Source organism: Periophthalmus magnuspinnatus, chromosome 23 (genome assembly GCF_009829125.3).
Source record: "Periophthalmus magnuspinnatus isolate fPerMag1 chromosome 23, fPerMag1.2.pri, whole genome shotgun sequence".
In the NCBI taxonomy this organism is placed as follows: Eukaryota; Metazoa; Chordata; class Actinopteri; order Gobiiformes; family Gobiidae; genus Periophthalmus; species Periophthalmus magnuspinnatus.
The window spans coordinates 7,309,291-7,334,884 of NC_047148.1; the positions used below are offsets into that span (position 1 = coordinate 7,309,291).

Genomic DNA, 25,594 nt, shown 5'->3' on the forward strand with positions numbered 1-25,594 from the left:
GGTGTTTTACATCAAGGAATCACTCATCCATTCTCACCCACATACATCCATACACCACACACAAACAATGAAGGCAAGAGGGGTTAATTTTATATACGTGTGTGTGTGTATATATATATATATATATATATATATATATATATATATATATATATATATAGTGCATGAAATGAGTAGTCCACCTGCCATATGAGAGAGACCTTATAATTCTAAATCTTTCTTCAGTCTAAACTTGTCCCATAAACAACGTTCCTCTCTGGTGGAACCCCAAAGCGTTCCCAGGCCAGCTGAGAGACATAGTCCCTCCAGCGTGTCCTGGGTCTTCCCCGGGGGGCTCCTCCCAGTGGGATATGCCCGGAACACCTCTCTAGAGAGGCATCCAGGAGGCATCCTGAGCAGATGCCCGAGCCACCTCAGCTGACTCCTCTCAACATGTAGGAGCAGCGGCTCTACTCCGAGCTAATCCCGTGTGACCAAGCTCCTCACCCTATCCCTAAAGGAGCGCTCAGCCGCAATGCGGAGGAAACCCATTTCGGCCGCTTGTATCTGCAATCTTGTCCTTTCGGTCATTACCCAGAGCTCATGACCATAGGTGAGGGTAGGAATGTAGATTGACTGGTAAATCAAGAGCTTTGCCTTTCGACTCAGCTCCTTCTTTACCACAACAGACCAATGCAGCATCACTGCAGACACTGCACCGATTTGCCTGTCCATCTCACGCTCCATTCTTCCCTCACTCGTGAACTTTCATCAAATGCATTAAGGCCTATTGGTATTGTGCATGTGTTTCTTACCTGTGTGTTAGTGAGCAGGATGACAGATATCAAGAGCACCAGGAGGAAGACTGTTACTTTTTTTTTTGTCTTTGTGAGGGGAAAACCTCCCAGCTTCATTTTGGTCCTTTAGCCCCTGTCAGATGATAAATACAGTTTGAGTTAGTTCTGTAGTGATGTTCCAGCTGGAACAACCAGAACATTCACTTCGCATAGGAGACACAATAAATCATTAACTAAAAATGCTGTAGCTGTAATAGATCATTAATAGTACATGAATAAATCCACTTTGCCAATATGTAGTCCTTCTTAGCACCCTTATAATGTAATAGTCCACAGTGGTCAAAGTCAAATTGTATGAAAAAAAAATTGTCCAGAGAGAGGCCGCTAGGATGATGTTTCTCTGGACTCCAGTCCATCTCTGTCACTCCTGTAGCAGAGGCAGGTACTCCTTTGTCCAGCATTTCCAGAACAGATCAGATATGTACTGTACTTGTCTTCATCTCTGGGTGTACAGGTCTGCTGCTTGGAACTCTCTTAGTGACAATGGGGCCTGACCTTTGAGCAGTAACAGATGTTTGGCATTAGTACTTCCAGGTTGTTTGAATCTGTGGATGCTTTGGTGATGGGCCGGTTGTTAATAATGGCATCAACTTAACAGTGAATAGTGTGAAGGCACTCCTCACTTTGAGGGTGGACCTGAGCAGTCTCTCCCACACTCCTCCATGATGGGATCCAGCAGAAGGGTTGAGTGATCACTTGATGCCCTTTTGGAGTAACACATCATGCACCGGTGTTCCACTGCTCCATGGCTGTTTTTAGCGCTCATTCGGCTCTCACAAAATTGGTCCCATTGTTACAGCACGGCTGATGGACCTGTCCTCTTCTCGTTATGAAGTGCCTTGGAGTGTTTATGAAGGAGTCTGTATCCAAAGAAGGTGCCATTTTGATGTGGACAACTTACAGTGTACTAAATTTGACCCCATACCACTTTGCTGTACTCCTCCTACTCCACACTTCAAAAAGGCCCAAAATAATCTCTAGTAAATGGAGGCTCATCTGGTTTAAGTCTCCTGCAGGTGGTACATAGACAGGATTCTCCTTATAGCAGACATGGGCAAACTACGGCCTGGGGCCACACACGGCCTTTTGGACTTATTAATCCGACCCGCCGAATGTGACCAAATTATATTAAAATGGGTAAGGATAAACCTTGTTTAAAGGTTTTCTACTGTGTTTATTTAACTGACATTTAATACATGAATTATTAATTTAATTGATGCACTTGGAAAACAATTTGTACAATGAGTCCCGCATATTCATGCTTTGCATCATGTTACAGGCCAAATCTCTAATGTAATATGTACATCCTGGCCCGGCCCCTCTATCAAATTTTAGAACGCATTGTGGCCCGTATGTCAAAAAGTTTTCCCATGCCTTATAGAATTGCTGAGTCCAGTTATCCAAGAATTCTGAGCTTTGATAACATGTGGTTGCTACCGCTATGTCCCATGTCTTAATGTATATTCCCAGCAACAGAGTAGAAATGTGAAGATCTTTTCACTCAATCCCGGCTTCAATCTGTGGCAAAGAGAGGTGTCTCAAATATGGCCATTTGGTCTGGTACAGGTTTGTTGGAATGTTTATTCTGTGCACTGGCATGGAAAGCTGAGTGTATTCCTCTGGCAAATCAATGAAGGCGTCGTCTTCAATGGCAGCGACCTCCAACTCTGGTAAAAAGTAGCTGCTGACCACCTTCTCCTGCCCCATAGTTCTCAGACGGATGTTTGCTTTCTTCCCTGTCCAAAAAGGTGTGCGTGAGGATGACTTTACTGCCATTCTTTGCCTTGACTTGGAGCAGCACAGTAGGAAGCTTCCAATCCTGCTCACACACTCCTGTACACCCACTGGAAACCAGAGTATTGTACACTGACATCTTGACACTTCTGAGTCTGTTTTGCGCTTGGCTGACTGTTTTTTATGGAGCACTGCAGGATGTTTGCGGCTGTACTTAAGCATGAGATCTTCTTCTGGCAATATTTGCTGATGTGCCCTGTGCACAGGCAGTGAAAACATGCACTCTTTCCCTTCAGAAAGTTGATTTTCTCCTTATGTGCCATTTTTTTTCCAATCACGCACATACAGTGAGGCAAATAAGTATTTGAACATCCTGCGATTTTGCAAGTTCTCCCACTTAGAAATCATGGAGGGGTCTGAAATTTTCATCTTAGGTGCATGTCCACTGTGAGAGACAGAATCTAAAAAAAAATAAATAATAATAAAAATAAATAATAATAAAAATAATTTATTTGTGTGTTACTGCTGCAAATAAGTATTTGAACAGCTGTCTATCAGCTAGAATTCTGACCCTCAAAGACCCTGTGAGTCCACCTTTTAAAAGTCCACCTTCACACCTTATTATCCTAAATTAGAAGCACCTGTTTGAGGCCGTTAGCTGCATAAAGACACCTGTCCATCCCATACAATCAGTAACACTCCAACTACTAGTATGGCCAAGACCAAAGAACTGTCAAAATGCACAAGAGACAAAACTGTAGACCTGAGACCCAAGGTACCCGGAACGGATCCTGTCCACCCCCGGTGGTAGACCTTGCCAACCACCTCGGCGACCTCAGCCAGGGTGATGAACAAGTCCGCTTCCAGGTCCCCAGTCTCTGCTTCCTCCTCGGAAGACAATACAGGGGGATTGAGGAGATCCTCTACGGTCATCCAAACCGCCCATTCAACTGAATGACCCTGTGACTCAAATCAAGAAATGGTGAGAAGACACATTGGCAGAGTTTTATAACAGTATTTTATAGGGTATACAAAAAAAATAAAAAATTTAAAGGAAATATTAAAAGTAAAGTCTACTTGATGTTTTTTTTACTCCAGTTTGTGGTGTTTTAATATTTATTATGTATATATCTTTCTATACACAGTGTCCCTGTCCACTGCCTGGTCTTTAATTATGTATTCATTTTAGTGTGACCCTGCAAAAACCCCATGGAAACTAAATTGGACAGGTAGTAACACTAACAGTGAGGTTGCCAGGCACCGTTGTACACAGAGTCTATTTCTGAAAATAAATAAAAATGTTGTGCACACACACATACAAACACACACACACACAAATTGCACTGGGGTACAAGAATGAAGTTAGTAATAGATAATGACAAGTAAAAAAAATATTATTACACCTACGTCATTCACTCAACCAGATGTCAGCCATATTGGATTAAAATTTGCTAAGCATGACGTTTTTTGTTAACGTCATACTTTTACAAACTCCTAGGGATGCTCCCACTAACAGCCTCGAATTTGAAAAAAATTATCTCAAGGGGTGGGGCATTAAAAGTTATCAAAATTTTTGCCACAAGTCTTGCTGTCTCTGTTTGACAAAGCCTCAAAAAGAATACTTTTTTATTTTTTATTTTGGAGTTTTACAAATTGCTCCAATTTGCATGAACTCCAATTTCAGTTAAATTTGAATCAGTTGTGAAACTCTCTGCCCTAAATATATTTAATGTTAAAAATTAGATTACAGATTGAAATAAAATTTTATATGGGGAGAAATTTTGCACAAAAAAAAAGTAATTGACTCCAATGCCATATTTTTTTGGTAGCTGTAGCGGTGACATAAACTCTAATAAATTCTAACAAATTTTTGATGCACCACATCAAAAAATCTAGAAAAATGGTGCAATAGTGTCCCCTATATAATCAAAACACATTCTGCCTATGACGATACCCATTTTGTCATTTTGAGACAAATGAAATTCAGGTGTTGGATTGAGCATATATGTTATGCGTTTTGCTAGGCAACTAACAAAAAGTCACCCATATCTGATTGGTCATGTGACCTGGCACCATGTTGATAAAATACACTAAATCATCATTGTAATGATTTCTGAATATGTTTAATTTTGATGTAAAATGCATTCTCGGGGTGCGCCAGAAGATGGCAGTGTAGTGAGTCATTTGTGGGTCCCTCAGCAATGGCCCTTCTTGAAGAGTTTAGTGCCGCTCTCTTTCACATAATGAAGTGAGGCTGCACTGAACCAAAGCTCAGTGCCTATTGTCCCTTTATTTATCCTGTTTATTCAGGTAATATCATGTCAAATGCTTACAAAATTCATACAAGAGAACTGTATATTATTGTTGTTCAGAGCTGATGCAAGAGGGGTTTTATAAAAGGTAGACCACATTAATTTGATGTTTTAAGTTATGCTAGTCGTAAGGCGGACAGGACATTTGGTAGTGGCAGCGCTCCTCTGTAACTTGAACTTCCACATGAAGCAAACATGTAGTGTCCCAGACTGTATTGTTTAGATAGCACTTTGGTTAACAGTTCAACTAAAGCAGTAATGTAAACACAGTTGAGGTTCAAGTATAAAACTAAAAATCTGGATATTATTTCCAGATTTGTTTACTGTATGGAAAAAAAAAAAATATATATATATATACATACACACATACATATACATGCCGGTATATATATATATAAGCAGTTTCCAGTCCTTCAGGTAAACCAGCAACACAACTGGCAAAAGTGTACACTAAATGGCAGGGTAATAACAGCAGAGCAGACCCACCAAGGTTGGAAACCGAACAGTACTGAAAAGGTATATGGGAGAAGGAGGCATCACATAACAGCGATACAGTGGCTGGTAGCTCTGAGAGAAGACCACAACAACCTCCCTGAACAGAATCCAGATAGCATAACAATGGCAGACATCCAGGAAAGAGTCTCAGGTATGAAAAACTGGACCACACCAGCTCTGACATGATCCACACCTACTGGCTAAAGAAGCTCACTGCTCTCCATCAGCACCTGGCAGCACAAATGAAGCTGCTAATGAATGGGACTCATCCTGAATGGCTAACCGAAGGGTGTACGATCCTGATCCAGAAGGATCCCTCAAAGGGTAGAGTACCATCCAACTATCTGCCAATAACTTGTCTCTCGGCAGAGATAAGTGGGCACATGGATCAATACATGAGCACAGTGCAGAAGGGCATCGGCAAATCAAAAAAATCAATGACGCCCATACCCATCTCCTTTTGTGTTGCCATGGGAACAAGCCAAATATCTGCTCTTGCCAAAGGGACATCCTAAGAAAAAACCTTGGTGTAGCAAACCAAAATTACGACCATGTCCCCTTACAAACCGGAAGTGTGCCATCCTGGATGAATGGTGTTGCATATGTCATAATGTAATCCTATGGAGACATAGAATTCTAACACATTTTCATTTATTAAACGTTTCAAACAAACACAAGCTAAAATGCATTGAAAAATGCAAATTTTCAAAACGGTGTGTTAGTGCTCCCAACTTGGTGAAAGATGAAACACACATAATGATAGTGGACATAGTAGCTCAACAAAAAGAATAGAGTGCGCAACCACAAGATAAACTGTTCCCACTATACTTTTATGAATCTAGCTAGCCTAGGGAAAAAAAATGGAACAAAATGCAAGTCCTCTGTTTGGCAGTGGAGGAGGGCCAATCATTGCTGCTTGTGTGCTTATTACACAGTTTCTTTCTTTCAAAAGTCTTTATATTAAGCAGTAAGAGGAACAATGAAGTGAACAATACTTGTAATAATGTATAACTTTTTTCCAAATAACATAACAAAATTACCCCACCCACACACAAAACAACTACAGACCAGCTGCACAAAACAAAAATGAGACATACATACAATAATGATAATAATAATAATAATAATAATAATAATAGAAATAAAATAAAAATAAATAATGTTACAAATAAAAATTAATAATAATAATATCATTGTAAAGCTATGTAATAATCTTAAATTATAATGGAGAGGGAGGGAGGAAGGGGGAAAGGGATCTGCAAACAGTATATCTATTTTTTTCCAAATTCATATACAACATTATGTCTTTTATCCATTGTGCATGGGAAGGAGATGCTGAGTCTTTCCACTGGAAAAAAATAGCTTGTCTAGCAATAAAGAGTGCAAAGGTCAGAGTGGATATGGTTTAATTTGATACTGCAGGACTTCAGACATAGTCTGAAAAACAGAATGCCAGAAATTAACTAACCCCGGACAGGATCAATACATACAGGACCAATGAGCCAGGTGCGCCGCTACATTTACTGCAAGTTGGGTCCACATCAGGGTAGATGCGTGCTAATTTAACCTTAGACAAATGCGCTCTGTGGACGATTTTAAACTGAATAAGTGCATGACGAGCACACATTGATGTAGAATGAACTCGGTTAAGAATCAAGTCTCACACCTCATCTGTTAGAGGAAGATTTAGATCTTGTTCCCATTTCGATCTAATAGCAGCCACAGAAGGACAGTCAAGATGGGAAATTATGCTATAAAGAGTTGACAAAACACCCTTTGAAGTGGGTTTGACCGGAACAATTTGTCAACTGCACTGTCTAAAGGTTTTTGAGGGAACTGTACTGCTACACTCTTGCATGTAGTGTCTGACCTGTCAAAAACGAAAGAAATGAGCTGAGCCAATTCCAAATTTTGATGACAGTTGGGGGAAGCTAGCAAACTGTCCATCCAAATATAAATCAGCAAAGCATTTTAGGCCTTTTTGGTGCCAAACATGAAATGCCCCAATACGGTGACCCCCAAGTTGCTGGTAAAGACATTTTATTAGCCACGTGCAACTCCTTGGTGACCCAGACAGAAGACGAATGTTTCAAGTGGAAATGTTTCCAATAAAGCATTCACCTAATATTTGCAGCCCAGTAATATTGAAAGTTGGGCAATGCCATTCCTCCCACCTGTCTGGGCCTCTGAAGGATGGCCCTCCTCAGTCGAGGTGGTTTATCCTTCTAAATGTATGAACTAATTAAAGAGTCTAAAGATTAAAAAAAAAAATGATTTGGGAATAAAAATAGGAAGACACTGAAACAGGTAAAGGAATTTTGGGAGTACTGTCATTTTAACAGAATTTATTCTCCCCACCAGAGACAGAGATAATGAAGACCATTTAGACAGCATTTTCTTGCACTGATCAAAAAGAGGAATAAAGTTACTCTTAAACAAGTTGTTTAACTGTTTAGTGATACATATCCCAAGATAGTTAAAACAGTCAGAACACTACTTTGAAAGGGAAATTTAAAGGACCCCGGTCTCCACATTTTCCACTGAAAGAATAATTCACTCTTAGTTAAGTTTGTCTTATATTCTGATAATTTACTTAAAGCATTCAACACTTTAAGTATGGCAGGTAAGAAAGTAGATGGATTGGAAAGAAATTAAAGTAGATCGTCCGCGTAAAGGGAGACTTTATGCTCAGTTCCACCCCTACAGATGCCTTGTATCTCTCTACTACTTCTGACTGCAAATGCCAGTGGTTCAATTGCCAAAGCAAAAAGCAATGGGCTTGAGGGACAGCCCTGCCTTGTTCCATGATATAGTTTAAAGAATTGTGAATAATGACCATTTGTCGGCACAGAAGCCATAGGACTTATGTAAAGGAGTTTAACCCAGGAGCAAAATAAAGGACCAAAGCCAAACCTTTCCAAAGTTAAGAATAAGTAATCCCACTCGACCCTATCGAATGCTTTTTCAGCATCCATAGCAATAAGACATTCTGGTGTTTTGTGGTTAGGGGTGTAGATAATGTTAAAAAGCCGACAAATGTTGAAAAAAGAGTGACGATTCTTAACAAAACCAGTTTGGTCAGGCGAAATAATAGAGGGGAGAACTTTTTCGAGTCTACCAGCCAGAAGCTTGGCCAATATTTTAACATCTGTGTTTAATAAAGATATAGGTCTGTAGGACGCGCAGTTAAGAGGGTCTTTATCTTTTTTAAGTAGCAAGGAGATGCAGGCTTGGTAACAGGAAGAAGGGAGTACCCCGGAGCTAAATGATTCAGTAAAAACATCACACAGAAAAGGGCAAAGGTCATCAGAAAACTTTTTGAAAATATCAGCGGAAAACCCACCAGGGCCCGAAGATTTTCCTGACTGCATAGGCAATATTGCCAATTTAATTTCCTCCTTTGTAATGGGGGATTCTAGAGTTTGTCTTGAGTCTTGGGAAAGCAAAGACATATCAATAGAGTTGAAAATTGTCCAAGTCATCAGAACTCACTGTAGATTATAGAGTATAATTTAGAGTAAAATGACTTAAACATATCGTTAACTACCTTTGGATCAGATGTAACCTCCCCATTATCCGTCCTAATTCCAGTTATAACTTGCCTTGCTCTAATTCCACGGAGCTGATGGACTAGACGTTTACCAGTTTTTTCATCATGTTCGTAAAATTCGCTCCCATTTCTAAGCAAACAACCCTCAACCTGGCGGGTGGAAAAAAGATTGAGCTTAGTCTGCAATTTCAAACATTTTTATACAGTGGGGGTGATGGTGATTGCGCATACTGCCTCCTCCTCTCCTGTTCCTGCATCCCAGATTTCCATTTAAAAGCTGCAAACAAAATAATTTCCCCCCTAAGAAATGCATTTCATTGCCTCCTATACTGTGCTCTCTGGCATACTCGGTGTTGTTTTCAGTCAAAAAGGTCTTGATTTTGGAAGAGATATTTACAACAAATTGTTGATCAGTAAGCAACAATGGACCTAGTCTCCAGTATTTTCTCACAGAATCACTTCCCTGGAAAGTCAATTTAAGTACAAGGGGGGTGTGGTCAGAAACAGTAATGCTTTCATAAGTGCAAGAAGTAAGATTAGGAAGTAATGGGCTATCAATGAAGAAATAATCTATGCTAGTGTACGTATGATGTACATGAGAAAAGAAAGAGTACTCTCTACCAGTGGGGTACAAAAAGCGCCAAGGCTATAATCTTCAAGAAAAAATTTCACATAAGTTGCAGATTTGTTAGGAGATGTAGGTTTAGAGGATGACCTATCTAATATTGCATCCAAAAATAAATTAAAGTCTCCCCCCCGAATTAAATAAGTGCTGTTTAAATCAGAGAAATGGGAGAATAGATTACGAAAAAAATTCACATCATCAAAATTGGGCACAAAGATTTGCTAAGGTCACCAGTTTATTGCAGAGTCTGCCAGAGACAATAACAAAATGCCCATTTTTATCAGCTATAATATTTAAGGGAACAAACTAAACAAAAGAAGAAACAAAACAAAAGAAGAGGAAAGAAAAAAAAAAAAAACACTTAACAGAATCCCTACAAACCAGCTTGCATAGAACAGCAACCACTCAAACTCCTGCACTCTCCACATACTAAAGAAACTAGCACAATCCCGCTTAATAATCATCATAATCTTACCCTAAATCAGATAAGGGGCAAAACAGCCAACAGATAAATAAAGTAAAACTAAACAAAAAGAGAGCAAGCATGTACCTTACACTGAACAGTCCAGGGACACGGTAAAGGTGAGGTGTCAGGTGATTTCTAGATGTGGATGTTTCTTATGGCTTGATACAGATGTTCCATGTGGTTCAGTCAGCCTCAGTGTACTCACCAGTGCCAGAATATCAATGTCAAATATCAACCTCAAAGTGAAGTGCGCTAGTTACTCTCCGTGTTTCGAAGGAAGTGAGTTGCCTCCGGAACAGACGCCAACCATCGTCCTTCGCATCCGGAGCCTCGCAGGAAACATGAAAGATGGGCGAAATCCTTTTTAAAAAAAATTATGTTCGGCCATGACGTCCTTATACTCGGCCTGCTGTTTCACGACATCAGCATTATAATCCTCATAGACTCGTACTTTGTGACCGCGGTATTCCAGTGTCCCACGTCGCCGCGCCTCCCTCATCACCAAGTCCTTCGTCTGAAAGCGGTGAAAAGGTGAAAGCGAATGATAAGCCCGCTGGGATCAGGTCTGCAGCCGCGGTGTGCTCTTTCCAACTCCGGGGGAGAAGCCGGTACCGCGGCGCCAAAAACTTCCACAAGAAGTTGGGAGAAGAAAACAGCCGGCCGTGGACCCTCCAATGACTCCGGTAGGCCCAGAACGTGTATGTTTTGCCTCCTGCTTCTCCCCTCCAGATCAGAAAGTTTAGATTTCAGTGACTTATTTTCCTTCTGTAGTGATTCAAAGATATATCCAAGGTTCACTAAGCGCTGATTCACATCCTCAGCATTTTCCTCAAGATCACCTATACGTTTTCCCTGGCCCGTTACATGAGCTTGAATCTTGTCGAACTTGTGGTTGATCACACTGAATGAGGCTTTGGAGTCAGCGGGTGTGTTTGTCCCGTGTGTGTCCAGTGTGTGTCCAGTGTGTGTCCAGTGTTGCTCTAGTAAGTCCGTTAAGCTAACGCTAGCACCGACAGGTGAGCCCGCGCTAACAGCCGCAGCAGTTAGTCAAATAGGGTTTTGTAGGTAAAACTGAAAAAGTACTGCGGGAGCTAGCGGCCAACACACGTACTCCACTGCGCAACCGATTAAACAGTTTATTATTATTTACATTATCTCCCACTCGTGATGCCATACAGGTAAAAATACTCCAATGCTTAATTGTCCCACTTTACCTGAATTCACCCTAACTTAAGTTACTGATCACCTCGGTAAAAAAAAATCAACATCACATTAAATCTCTTACCTTGTCAAACGTCCTGTCGTGCACATTACAGCAGTGGTTCTGTGCTCTGTTTGAAGCCAAATCCCACCTCTCAGTCAGGGGGCCTGTTTATGTGCAGGGATTCAGCTGAGTAAACAAATGGTTTGAGAATTAAACTTTAACCCAAACTTGTTTGACTATTGAAATTGTGAAGGTCAGGAGGACAAAAATGCAAGGGCACTTTGATTTAGTGATTCTTAGGAGTTGGGACAAAACATGTTTTCAAAACCTTTATTTTTTTTAAGCCTTCTAGATTTATGAGCGTTATATATTGCTGTATTGTGATCTGAGCTTTCTGAAAATGCAAAGAAACAAGATATTTATTATATATATTTTTAGGGAGGTATCTTCTATAAAACAGATGTACTCAAACCCTGCTGTAATTTGTGTTTTTATAGTGCAGCCTAATCACGTTTATATGTGAGGGGGGTACATTAACCCTTGTGTTGTCCTGGGGTCATTTATGACTTCAAAAGCAACTTTGTCACAGTAGAACTTTGAAAATTTGGTCAGTTGTTCATTTTGAACAACAATAATGAAAATTTTAACACACAGACTAATAGACTGGTACCAAATTTATTTTATTTTATTTTTTGGCTAATAGGCCTTGTTTTAGTAAAAACTGCATATTTTTTTACCCTCAAAATGTCCTGTGACATGTCCTGTGACATTTTGACAATTTGTAAAAATTGGATGACAATTTGTAAAAAAAAAAAAAAAAAAAAAAAAAAAAAAAATCATAAAAATGTTTCTTTGATTTTTTTTTATTTTTTTTTTATTTTTTTTTTGGGGGGGGGGGGGGTTAACAGAGAACAACTTTAACTTCTTTTTTTTTGTTTTTTGTTTGGTGCATGTGAGACTGACACTTGATCGAAATACAGGCTCAGAATGTGTAACTATGGTCAGAAACACTCAAGATCTGCACAAATAACATGGAAAGTAAACAAATGTTGATCAAATCATACAGAATAAAAACCTGTAAAAGAAAAAGTGTATAATACAGGTGCTGATGTCTGTTGTTAGTGTCACTTTGAGAGAAATTGTTTGGAGCTTTGTTTTTCAAATGGACCTGACAACCAGAGGAAGCTCTCTGTCCATGGGATTGCATTGTGTGTTTTTAGTTGTTCTAAAGTTCCAGTCACATACACAGTCATATTTAGAGTGAGATATCATATCTTTGTTAGTCCTGATCCTTTATGAGACAATGCCTAATTCTACTGTCCCTACATGGCCCCAAACACGAGCTGGTCTTCTGCTGTTTACCTGCACAGTCAAATGGCTCTGAACAGTTAAACATTTTTCAAATCAGTTTTGCATTTGACTTGAATTTAGTGAATGAGAATCATGTTTTTTGTTTTATTTGTTGAACTCTTAAACCTTGTGTTGACTACTGTGTGTTACAAACATTGAGTTAAACTTGTTTCTCAGTAAGAATGCGACACATACTTATTTTAAGATATCTACACTGGAACCTGCTACTTTGGTTACATGGCACAGCTCTTCATCTTCAGGTTGAAAAGAAGCCTTGTTATACATCTTTTCAGTGACTGCAAACATCTTTTGGTGACGTATTCTGCCTCCCTGTAAACAGCTAACGGGATATCAATTTATGACCTTATATGGACAGTATGTAAAATAAGTCAAGTCCTTATAGGACCAGCCTTCTATAGATAGTGCCTTTTTCGGGCTATAAGTACTGGAAAAACTCCCTTGAAACGTATGTGCCTGCTGTTTGTACCTTCATTCATCTCATGAGATAAACTTCTTTCAACTCTCTACCTGTCTGCAATCTCTTCCTTTATAGTTTCAAGAATCACAGTCCATTATTGTAACTTGGGGCTTTTGTTTTCAACCTGAAGAGTCGATTGTAGAAATATTCATTTTCAAATTGTACATGCATAATTATATATTTATTTCTTATTAGATGAACAAAATGGACCCCCTTGAGCCCGTTCAGTAGTCACTGGTTGCACAGATGTCAGCGTTCTTCACTGTACTGAACAGCACAGACCTGGGCTCTGTCTGTCAGGGGACATGTTGTCTTATGGAAGTACAGGTCTCTGTAGGAAGCTCTGACTCTGTTGGAATTGTGTGTTTTAGTTGTTCTAAAGCTCCAGTCACATATTTAGAGTGATATTTGATCCCTGTGCTAATCCTTATTCTGTATTAGACAAAGCCTAGTTCCACTGTCCATACATGGCCCCAAATGCGATCTGGCCTTCAGCAGTTTACCTGCAGAGTCAAATAGCTCTGAACATTCAATAATTCCATCAAAGATCAAAGATCATAAATTAAGATGCAAAACTCAAACCAGATTGGCAATACACTTTGGGTCATTTGTGTCCAAGCTTTAACTTCCTGGATGATGTCTTGAGATGTTGCTTCAGTATTTCCACATAATGTTCTTTCCTCATGATGTCATCTATGCTGCCACCCTCATATTTCACAGTTGGGATGGTGTTCTCAGGCTTACAAGTTTCCCCCTTTTTCTTCCAAACGTAACCATGCTCATTATGGCCAAACAGTTCAATTTTAGTTTTGTCAGACCACAGGACATGTCTCCAAAAATGTAGGTGTTTGTCCCTGTGTGCATTTGCAAACTGTAATCTGTCTTTTTTTATGTTTTACTTTTGGAGTAATGGCTTCTTTCTGGCAGAGTGGCCTTTCAGGCCATATCAGTACAGTACTTGTTTTACTTTGTGAAGATACTGGCTGAAGCTGGTAAGAGTGAGTCATTATCCAAAGTCTTTTAAATTTGTTCTTGTGTTGATATGCACATTTAGAATCAAAGCATGTTCATCTCTGGGACACAGAACCCGTCTCCTTCCTCAGTGGTATGATGGCTGGACATTCCCATGGTGCTTTTACTTGCATATAATTGTTTTTAACAGATGAACGTGGCACATTCAGGCATCTGGAAATTGCACCCGAGGATGAACCAGAAAGTACACAGTTCTCTTCCTGATATCTAGAGTAATTTCTTTTGACTTTCCTATGATGTTACACAAAGAAGAGCTATAACAGTTGTAACAAAAGAAGTGTGTTTCAGGTGTGCCTTCAAATACATCCACATGTGTGTCTCTAAGTAACTCAGAAGTTGTGAATAAACCTATCAGAAGCTTTAAAGACATGACATCATCTGGGTTTTACCAAATTGTTTAAAAGCATAGTAATCTTACTGTGTGCAAACTTCTGACTTTGAAGAAAGTAATGAAAAATTGTCTAAAAAAATAATTCTCTCATTATTCTGGCATTTAGCAAATGGAAATAATTTTGGTAATCCGAACCGACCTAAAACAGTAAAAATTTAGTCTAATTTTATGTCAGACAGTAAGGGACAAAAAGTGCACGTGTCTTTTTATATAGTGTATGCAAACTTCTAGTTTCAACTGTAGAAGCAGGCCAGGTTATCTGGGACATGTGTTTTAAAACACCACATGTTTATCTAATCCCATCAGTGGGTTTTGCCTTGAGGGGCCAGGCCCACCAGATTTTTTATTCATTTATTTTTTTTCATTTGAGCATAATTTGTCTTGTCCCAGTACAGATATTTGATATAAGCAGCTTTTGAGGTCACAATAAGGCTGGTGTGTGCTAAATCCATCTAAATATAAAGCGAGAATCAGGAAGTGCATGGTTAAGATACTAGTTAGTGCTTCTTGTTAGCATTATCGTGATGGCATACTCCGCTCTGACCTCTGAAAGGTCGCAGTGAATTAGTAGGATGCTCGGAATGCATAAGTTAAGTAAGAAATCATTTTGAACCAGGAACAGTACCTATTATAATAATAATACGTTTATAAAGGTATTGTTTGTTATTTCCCATTGAGTTTCACACATGTTTAAGTGATTCCATCATATTTGATTAGTTCATCTCTGGTCATTTGAACAGATCCTTGTTTGAGCTCCCTGGAACTTATTTATACTTACACCGTAAATAATAATCAAAATAGCACCAAAGGTCTTCAAATAAACTGTATTGCATAAAATCCTGCTTCCTTCAGATTAGTTCATGTTTGTTTTGGATGCAGAGGTCAAAGGTTGACTGGTTCACATCAGGAAGAGCAGTGAAGCAAACTGTCAGAAGTGTTTAGGCTGGTGAAGCAACGAATTATGGGAAAATATCAAACTCTGTGAGTTCAAGACCATGACAAATTGTTGTAATCATTTTGTGTTTATATAAACTTATGGGATGTTTTCTGTGTCACCAATTACAAATAAATTGATAAATAAAAATATGAGGTAAATTTGGGCAGGTAATCAACTGCTAAGAAGAGTTGCCATTTTCATCCAGGATATTGCAACCTTTTGTACAGTTGGTTTTAATCTCACTAGGGATGGGGCACTAAACAATTTATCACGTTTATTGTGATAAAAAGGGTACATAATAATTATTTGTGGGACATTTTTCATAATTGTGATAATCGCCAACACAGACTAGGCAAGGCAAGTTTGTTTGTATAGCACAATTCGTACACAAAGTAATTCAAAGTGCTTTACAGAATAAAAAAGACTTTAAAATCACGCAAATCAAAACATAAATAATCACAAATAATGATCATAAAATTAATATTAAAACAGAAGAGTGCAGAATAAAAACCTTTCAGTCATAAACTAAACAGAACCGTTTTGAGCCTGGATTTAAATATTGTCAAAGTAGAGGCCTGTCTCACATCTTCAGGAAGACTGCAGCATAAAACTTAAACGCTGATTCCCCATGTTTAGTCCTGACTCTGGGCACCAGCAGGAGGCCAGTCCCAAAAGTCCTCAGAGTCTGAGATGGTTCATATGGCACTAACATGCCAGAGATGGATTTTTGCAATGTTTTTTAGATGGTAAAAAGCTGCAGATGTTATTGATTTGATGTGGCTGTTAAATTTCAAGTCTGAGTCCATTATTACCCCCAGATTTCTAGCCTGATTTTAAGGTTTTAGAGAGAGAGACTGGAGGTGACTGCTGACACTTTCCCCATGTTTCTGTGGCCAAAGATGATGACTTCAGTCTGGTCTGAGTTTAGCAGAAGAAAGTTGTTTTGCATCCACACACTGATCTGTTGGATGCAGTGGCAGAGTGAAGCCACAGGTTCATATTCATCTGCATAGTTGTGGTAGGACACATTATTTCTGTGTATTAACTGGCCTAATGGCAGCATGTAGAGATTGAACAACAGGGGTCCCAGGATTGACCCCTGGGGCACCCCACAGGTCAGGGACATTTTATCTGAGATACATTTTCCAATTTTAACAAAGAACTCCCTGTTTTCTAAACATTTACCAAATGTCAGTATCATCCTATGCCTAAATCTCACCCATATTTCCCACTCCAGTCAAATGCTGTCAGTTACAAAGAGAAAGGCTACAAGAATAAAAAAAAAAAAAAGCCAAATAACCATGTGACTGCTGTAGCACACTCTGTATTCAAAAAGGGAGCAGAAAATGATTAATAAATATTTGCTTCTATTAATTCCACATTATAACTTAGGTATTCAAAAATATTAACTTGTTTAAATTATAATGACTGAATGACTATATCACAAAACCTTTCACATATGCTGCCTGTCAGAACAATTTCATCTCATTCTGTAGGATTTCTCAAATTGCTCGCAACGGCATCAACTCAGATCAGTGAGTACAGTGGAATTCCCCCATTCAACAAAGATATAATTGAGCTGCAACACTTTTCTCTGCAAAGAACACATTCCCTGTTTAAAAGGTCAGTGATAAAGAACACTTTAATATCAGCCGATTCAAACCACAACAACCGCAAAACAGAGTTATGTAACAAACCTGCCTTTTGTTTCAGTTTATTACATCATGTCAAAAAATCGTCATCGTCTTTGCAAACAACTGCACAAACTTGAGTTTTTGAGTGTATTTTCACTTCCTCCATCCATATTCTTGCTTGCAATGTTTGCTTTCCTGGGTTTAGACGTGTTTGATCTTTCTGTTGGTTGTGTAATGCCAAATTTGTCAGTAACCTTTGAACTTCAATTTCAAGTCATTTTCCACTGAAATTGTATTTACTTTTCCATTTCTTTAGGTTTACACATGAGTCAGGAAAAAACATTGTTTCATGAATTGTTCATCCGTTTCTACTGGTTTTATTTTTAGTTTTACAGGTTTTTCTTAACTTGCCATTATTATGGTAAGGTCTTAGTCGTTATGTGTCTGATTTTCAGAGAAAATACTACGTGTCACACAATCAGCCTCGATGACAAGCTTTTACACAAAAACAATTTTTGTGCGGTCATTGACATTGACAGTGTGTTTTAGATTCTCATCAAATACAACGTGACCTAAATCCTTAATGAAAATAAATCTCAACCCACTTTAATAAACGTTGGAGAGGTTACGTTTACACCGGTAGGTTTCCGCTCTCCAGGCTTGTTGATAGAGAAATCTTTTCCATTCACACTTTCATTCTTCTTTCATTCGAGTCATAAAGTCGTTGTGTTTGGCCAAAGTCCTACTTGGATATATTTCTATTCCAAGGTTGTTTGATAAAACTACTTTGAAAAGCCACTTTTCAAAGTAAACTATTTGAATACTAAATAATAATACTAATACTAATTTGAATACTAAACTTTAGTACTTAAGTACTTTGCTAAAGTCCAAATAGTATTCATATTATCTGACCTTCTTGTGTAAGTTCTTTATCAGGTCCGGATGACGTTCGATCCAATCGGAGGATGATCCAGGACGATCGGCCACTGGAAACGTGGACTTATCTGGGTCTCAGATCCAGTCTGTGCACAGACTTCGATCCTCGTCGATCATCCTCTTCTTAGATCCGTTGTCATCCATGCAAGGGGTGGCCAGTGTATTTTATTGTTTATTTATTTAATAGGGACAATATACCTTTATGACAATATGATATTCTGTAATGAACCAATATGATGGATTATAGCTACCATGGAAACGTAGATAAGAATTATGACCAGAACAGATGACTCAATTCAGCCACAATTTGAGTTGAGTTTTAAAGCTGCGTAGGGCAGTCCTGTATTATAAGGCAAGTTTATTTGTATAGCACAATTTGTACACAAGGTAATTCAAATGCTTTACACAATAAGAAAGACATTAAAATCACACAAATCAAAGCATAAATAATCACAAATAATCATCATAAAATCACCATTAAAACAGAAGAGTGCAGAATAAAAACCTTTCAGTCATATGCACAACTAAACAGAGCTGTTTTACACCTAGATTTAAACAATAAAAGACTGAAGACTAGTAGTAGTTGTATCTCTTCATGATGACCTGTCCAGGAGCCCTCCATGGGACACACACAGTAGTTAAGTGTATTATGGTGTGCAAACCACTCTCTGGATGTGTCTGTTTTTAGCCGATAAAAAGATCGGATAATCTGCACCATCCCTGTCTCTCCTCTTGGCCCCGTCCCACCGCTACATAAGCCCAAGCAGATGTATTCACTCGGGACAGTGATGGAGGGGCATCCCGGATGACGAAGCAGGGCATTAAGAGTTGACACGTCCCACTGGCCAGATTAAGTCTGTGTGTACCAGACTTTTTACCCTGGGATGAGGCAAAGCTGTAACTTCCTTTCCACTTGAATGTGAGGCAGGCTACACAATGCTGAGCATTAGGGTCCCATCCTCGGTCTGTTACCTTGTCCTCTGGTTTACTTGATTTCTAATCTGTCAGTCACAAAGAGGAGAGAACCAACAGGAAATAACCTGCCTCTCTGCTTTATGGCCCTCTGTCCTTAGTGGGTGGGAATTACAACTAAAGAACTGATGAAAGAGGTAAAAATAGAATGTTGATAATAAGCAAATTGAATCTAGTGTTTTTGGCGAAGGAACAAAGTCAGTTTTGCACAATATGTCCTCTTTAACATCACATATTTAGACATTTAACAATAAGGGGAAGACAATGCATTTATAAAGGGTCAACAATTTTATTTTTGGGTCTATATTGCTACCTATAGAGTTTAGACTCTAGAAGATATATAGTTGTTCAGATGATTACATACTTATTCATCTACTCAAGGGTCTGTGGTTCAAACTCACCTCAGTACTGTTGTGTCCTTAGGCAAGACACTTCATTCACCTGGCCCATATAAATGTGGTGTGAGTGCGAGGCATGACTTTGATGACCCATTTATTACTAATAATTTAATCACCAAACTCAATAGACATGTATCAAATATCCATTAGAAGTTGACAACATAATATCAAGAAAATATGTCGCCCAGTGATAAGAGCCACTGTTACATAAGTCTGACATGAAACCTCTGAAATCTGTAATCTGTGCGTGATCAGCTCATCTGTACTTCCGGTTTGGATTAACCCATCATCACGACAACCACGCAAACATCATATGACCTGCAGTTTGACCCTGTCTGCCATTCTCAACATGGAGGATCAGAACAAATAAACACCAATGGATCGAAGATACTATCTGAGGCTCGTTACCAGCAGTAACATGTAAGGAAAGGCAATCCATCTCTAAACAGTTATATCGGTCTACGGTACAACCTGTCACCCATTTACAACTCTGGACCTAAAACAAAACAAAGAAAACAATTCGGCTAAACAGAATATGCCAGAGTTTGAGCACTCATTAAGATCATGAATGATTTTGCAAGATGACAATTCAACTTCACTACAACTGGTGTGTTAGTTTCAGTGTTAGCTCCTCCCTTTAGACAAATATTTAAGGCAGTGAATTACAGAACCCTGTTAAAACTCAAGAAGATACTTTGATGAGAGGCAAAGATATTCATTCTTTAAAAAAAAAACACCTTTTGTTCATTTTTTCAGAATTACAAAGAAGTGTGTGCGTAAGGAATTCCACATACACTTACATACTGGCTCGAATAATAGTTGTAAGCATAAATGCAAGCAAACAATGATTATTCATTGGTTATTGCTTGACAGTACACATCAAGCACCATTATCATTATATTACATTTTGCTCATTGTAAACTGCAATTTTGATCAAAAAGGGGCTTAGTGATAAAAGCATGTCCATTGACCTCCTGCTCAAAACTGCAGAACTGATAGGTTAAATAAAGACATTTTCGGAGCCCTTAAGCCTCAAATGCAATCATTGCTGGGTTACTCAAATACTCAAATATACATGAATCAATCGAAATACAACTTTGAGTGACCTAATGATAAGAAAATATTGTTAAAACATACTTAAAAACGTATTCATAATACATCCCCTTTAATGTAAATGATGCTCTGGTCCCCTCTAGCCCAATGCCAGTACATGAGCTGCGTCTCCTCACTGTTCTATTATGTAATACTTTGTCCATTATTGTCAAGTGAATTTTCCCCAGACTTTGAGGACCCTGCCAATAGTCTCATGTGGTGTAATCCTGGCATTGGAAACAATTATATATCTATGAGTTAATTCACAATGTTCTGCCTCTAAGCATCGTTGACTTTAACAAGACTTCTCTTCTGTTGGTAACAAACAGATGTGGTGTAGTCTTTGAACACTGCACAAATTCCTCCCAAATGATTACATAACATCACAGAAAATCCTTTATCAAAGTAAAAGTTTATAAAAGCACTGTTTTGACATGTGGGGTTAACCCGGGATGCTCCTCACGCGGCTGCTAATTGAGGAGACATAATGCTGAGAGGTAACAGTGTCCTACTGTCCACAAACACACCACTGTCTGAGTTTGTGTAGTGATGACACATCCTGGTGATTTTATGGTCTGATTAAGAATTCACTGAAGATGCTGTCTTCAGGTTAGTGAGTGTGCAGCAATAAAGTATAATACAACATTTATGATAAGAGAAGAGGAGGTCAAAATCCACCAAGAAGCAAATAGCAAGGAATTAAAATTTTGTATAAAAGCTGATTTATTTAAACATTTGAAATCTGCAAGAAACACACACGCAAAGACAAATATGTTGTGTCTCCATGCTTCTTTGGAGAATTATCCATTAAAAATCCTATAAGATTTAAGCCATGTTAGAATGTTGTTACCTCTTCAAAAACATACCCAGAGTTGTGTTTTTGTGTCATTATTATTATCACTTTTATTATTAGTCTGTCTACAAACACATCTCCAATGCTCAAAATGCTCTGTTCCACTTTGTGATGTCAGTAGTGGCAGTTTTAAGTTAACAGATACATTTTACCTTTAGTTCAATAGAGGTAAGCAATTCCAGGGCATTATAACATTGATCTGAAAATAGTGCAGTATAGGCCCTTTAACAACTTACGGACAAAGTTGAGATCAAAATCTGTTTTTCAAGGTGGGCCTGACAGTTTTAGGAATTTAAATGCAATTGACAGACATGACGATGCACAAGTTCACATTAACAATACCTTAACCATACTTGCCTAACTGTAACCTATTTGAGCCCATAGCTGAATGATAAACCATGTTGTTGATCTAATAATAAAGGATTATGTCATAAGGACATCAATCATGATAAAGAACATACTGTACTGGGCACCCCCCTCTGTATGAGCTGACAGTTACTTTCTCCTCAGGCCTGGGCTGGCTCCAAACGTGTGAATGAAAGAAGCTCACTATTAAATGTGGATTATATAATGAGATCTGAACTGACTCAAGGCGGCGTGAGCTAAAGACTTAGACCTCCTTTATCTCCAGTCTGATCAAACTGTAGTGGCTGAAAATGAACCATGAAACACAAGAAAATCACAATTAGACGCTTTCAAGTCATCGGTGTGCGGTGTTAGGGTCCATGTCAGTATCTGATAAATATTTTGAGCTTTCAGAACAGACCGAAAACAAGACTTTGTCAACCATGTAAAAACTAAATTTGAATTTTATATTTGCAATTTAGACATTTAGTTCTAGTTTATTCTTGTATTTTATTTTATCAGTTGTAGCACACAGATATTTAGCAATTTTTTTTTCAATCCTAAAATTAAATAAAAACAAAATCTACTTTAACTATATCACAGTCTAAATAAAATATATATAACATTATTTGTGTCATTGTTGTTGTTTTTTTGTTTTTTTTGTCCTTTTTTAATTTAAATGTTAATTTTTTCATAACATATAATACACGCCCACAAACATACACCATATAAAAAGACTGATAGGCTTTTTCCTCATTATCTGACATGAAACCAGACACCAGACCTGTGTCAGTTATGATTACATTTTTTTTTTTTTTTTTGCTAAATGACAGAATAATGAGAGAAGGATTTTTTGACATTTTTTCATTGCTTTCTTCAAAGTCAGAAGTTTACATACAGCAAGATTACTATGCCTTTAACAAATTTAAGAAAACCCAAATGATGCTGTCATGTCTTGACATTTGATTTAGAGACACACCTGTCAATGTATTTCAAGTTACACCTGAAACACATTTCTTCATTGTGGACCATCATGGGAAAGTCAAAAGAAATCAGCCAGAGAATCAGGAAGAGAATTGTGGACTTGCACAAGTCTGGTTCATCCTTGGGTGCAATGTCCAGATGCCTGAAGGTGCCACGTTCATCTGCTCAAACAATTACATACAAGTAAAAACACCATGAGAATGTCCATCATACCACTCAGGTAGGAGATGGGTTCTGTGTCCCAGAGATGAACGTGCTTTGGTTCTAAATGTGCAGATCAATCCAAGAACAAAAGTAAAAGACCTTGTGAAGATACTGGCTGAAGCTGGTAAGAGTGTGTCATTATCCACAGTGAAACAAGTAGTGCACTGACATGGAAGAAGCCATTACTCCAAAAGAAACATTAAATTAAAAATATATATATATATAGAAACAAAAGCACACAGGGATAAAGTCCTTTTTGGAGACATGTCCTGTGGTCTGACAAAACAAAAATTGAACTGGCCTACAAACTTGGCTCAGTTATACTAGTTCTGTCAGGAGGAATGGGCCAAAATTCCTGCCAACTATTGTGAGGAGATTGTGGAAGGATATCCAAAATGTTTGACCCAAGTCATACAATTTAAAGGCAATGGTACCAAACAGTAATGAAATTTATGTAAACTTCTGACTCTGAATAAAGTAATAAAAAAAATCCTTCTCACATTCTGGCATTTGGCAAATAGAAATACTTTTGGTAATCCTAATTGACCTAAAACAGAAAAAGTTTAGTCTGATTTCATGTCAGTGAATGTTAATGACTGTTTGGAATACACTACACATACACACATTATTATACAGCAGAAAGAAATCACTCTAAAAAACCAACTTTTTACACAACACATCTGCAGAAAATACTCCAGAAATGAACAGTAACAGTTTCAAAATCACAACAAGATATGACTAAAATCTCAACGATTAATCTCATTAATCTAACCTCTAACAATTGTTAAATGTCTACAGAAAAGCATGCTAGTTTTAGACAGATTTGAGGTTTATTTTATAGTGTAGCTGCTGCATGTCAGAAATCATTTAGAGGTCAGTGTGAAATAAATGAAAAGTTCCCCCCCCCCCCCCCCCCCCCCGTTTTCTTTCTCTCTAGAGTTATGCAGACATCTTAGTTTAGAGGAGATAGGTTACTATAAACCAGATGGGACTCCAATTTTTTTATTTCTTTATTGTCATGTGAATCTGATTTCAGTTACGGTGTAGTTGCACTTTTTTTTTTACTAATCTCACCTCTCTATGTGTTCTAGAGTCTTCAACCAACAGAAATTTCACTCCACCAAATGCAATCCTGGTAAAACAGAGACACAGAAGGAAGAGAAGGAGCCAAAATTTGTCCCACATCAACCGAGACCAAAGATTACAGAACATTCATCTCCATTTTGTACTGAGACGGTTTAAAAATCGTTCCCTTCTGCTTTATCTTTCTTTTATGTAAGTGATATTTCTAAATAAGTGTACTGTGGCTTACAAAACTTAATTTTAACCAGTTTTGTTTTCTGGTCAGGATGCTTGTATGTGCCAGGGATGAAGAGGGACAATGGAAGTCAGCATATCCTGTCCATAGAGGCAGATATGATGCCTCTTTCCCAACATAAGTATTTGTTTGGCCATTTTACACCACATTCAAAACAAATTAGGTCTTTATGATTAATCAAAATTGCATAGTTGAAATCAGCCTGTTGCAAAAAAAATCACATTTAATTCATTAAAATAAATGTATTCTGGTAATTGCATTTTATACCCCTAAGATTGTTTTGGAGGATTTTATGTGCCAACAAAAATATAAATGCCGTAACTGACAGTATAGAAAAAAAAAAAATTGCTGTGTAAGGAGGTTCTTGGTGTATGAGACAAACCTTACAGGATGAAAGATGAAAGACAAAAAAGGTTGGGAACCACTGATGTAGAGAACCAAATATACTTCTATAAACATGAAATAGCCTATGTGTTTGTTGTAGCAGTTTGACGTTCTTTCAAAATACAATGGTTCGAAATGAGTAGCTGATTCAATCTTGATTTTTCTTAAACACTACACAAATATAATCATAATCTTGTCACTAATAGAGATTTATAAGTAAGAATGACATTATGTAATTACTGTCCTTTTCTACTGCAGATGCTCCTTCTATTTTATTTATTTTTTTTTTAGATGGGGTGGAGCTTGTTGGTGCACAAACACTTGGTGGTAATGCAGCTCAATTCGCCTCCGGTCCCAGGAGACCGCTGGCCCTTTGCTCGACACAAGGGACTTCACATCAAACTGGCTCAGTTTGTCCAGATAAGTCATGTGACTCTGGGAAACATCGCCAAGTCCCAATCCCCCACTGGATAGACCATAAGTGCACCCGAAGAGTTCTCTGTATATGTGAGTGTTGTTTGTTGTTTTGTTGTTTAAGTCATATTTTAACTAGGGCTGCATAAAAGCACAAAAGTATAATAATAATGATAATATTGATAAAAATACTACTACTACTACTACTACTACTACTAATAATAATAATAATAACAACAATAACTAATTTTTAGCCTTTGTTGTTGTTTTTTTTTCATTACTCTTCATTAAACTAATAGATAAGGAAAATATATCCACTCTTTTGACCAGATTGTGTGCATTTTGTTTGCCTGGGATCCAGAAAAACACACTTCTTCAATACTTTATGAAGATACAAGTCTGGTCACTGATGAATCTCCCTGTTTTCAAATGGGTGTGATTGACAGGTGGATTAGCCAAACGAGGCCACGTGTGATCGTCCATATCGGAAACAATAAAAGGAAAACAAAAACGTTTCAATCCTTCGCTCTCCAGGATCAGAACCAGGACTACTGACATGCCCTTCCAGTCACTACCAGCCACATTATTTATTTATTTTATTTATATATTTATTTGACAGGGACAATGCAATCAGACATAGTTACAAAATG

The 25,594-nt window shown here is 38.1% G+C and overlaps 1 protein-coding gene across 2 annotated transcripts in view; it reads right to left on the reverse strand.

Annotated features, from left to right (window-relative positions):
- LOC117391465 (NXPE family member 3-like) overlaps window positions 1–18,116 on the reverse strand; it is a 31,680-nt gene extending 13,564 nt beyond the window's left edge. Inside the window, exons 1-3 of one of the 2 annotated variants that reach the window (XM_033989284.2) lie at window positions 17,957–18,116; window positions 11,304–11,408; window positions 795–909 (exon numbers count right to left, since the gene is read on the reverse strand). In XM_033989284.2, the coding sequence (XP_033845175.1) occupies window positions 795–893 (99 nt within the window). In that variant the 5' untranslated portion in view covers window positions 894–909; window positions 11,304–11,408; window positions 17,957–18,116. The remainder of the gene's footprint in view (window positions 1–794; window positions 910–11,303; window positions 11,409–17,956) is intronic. The other variant, XM_055231714.1, reaches the window with a different exon arrangement.
- Between the last annotated feature and the right edge of the window lie 7,478 nt (window positions 18,117–25,594).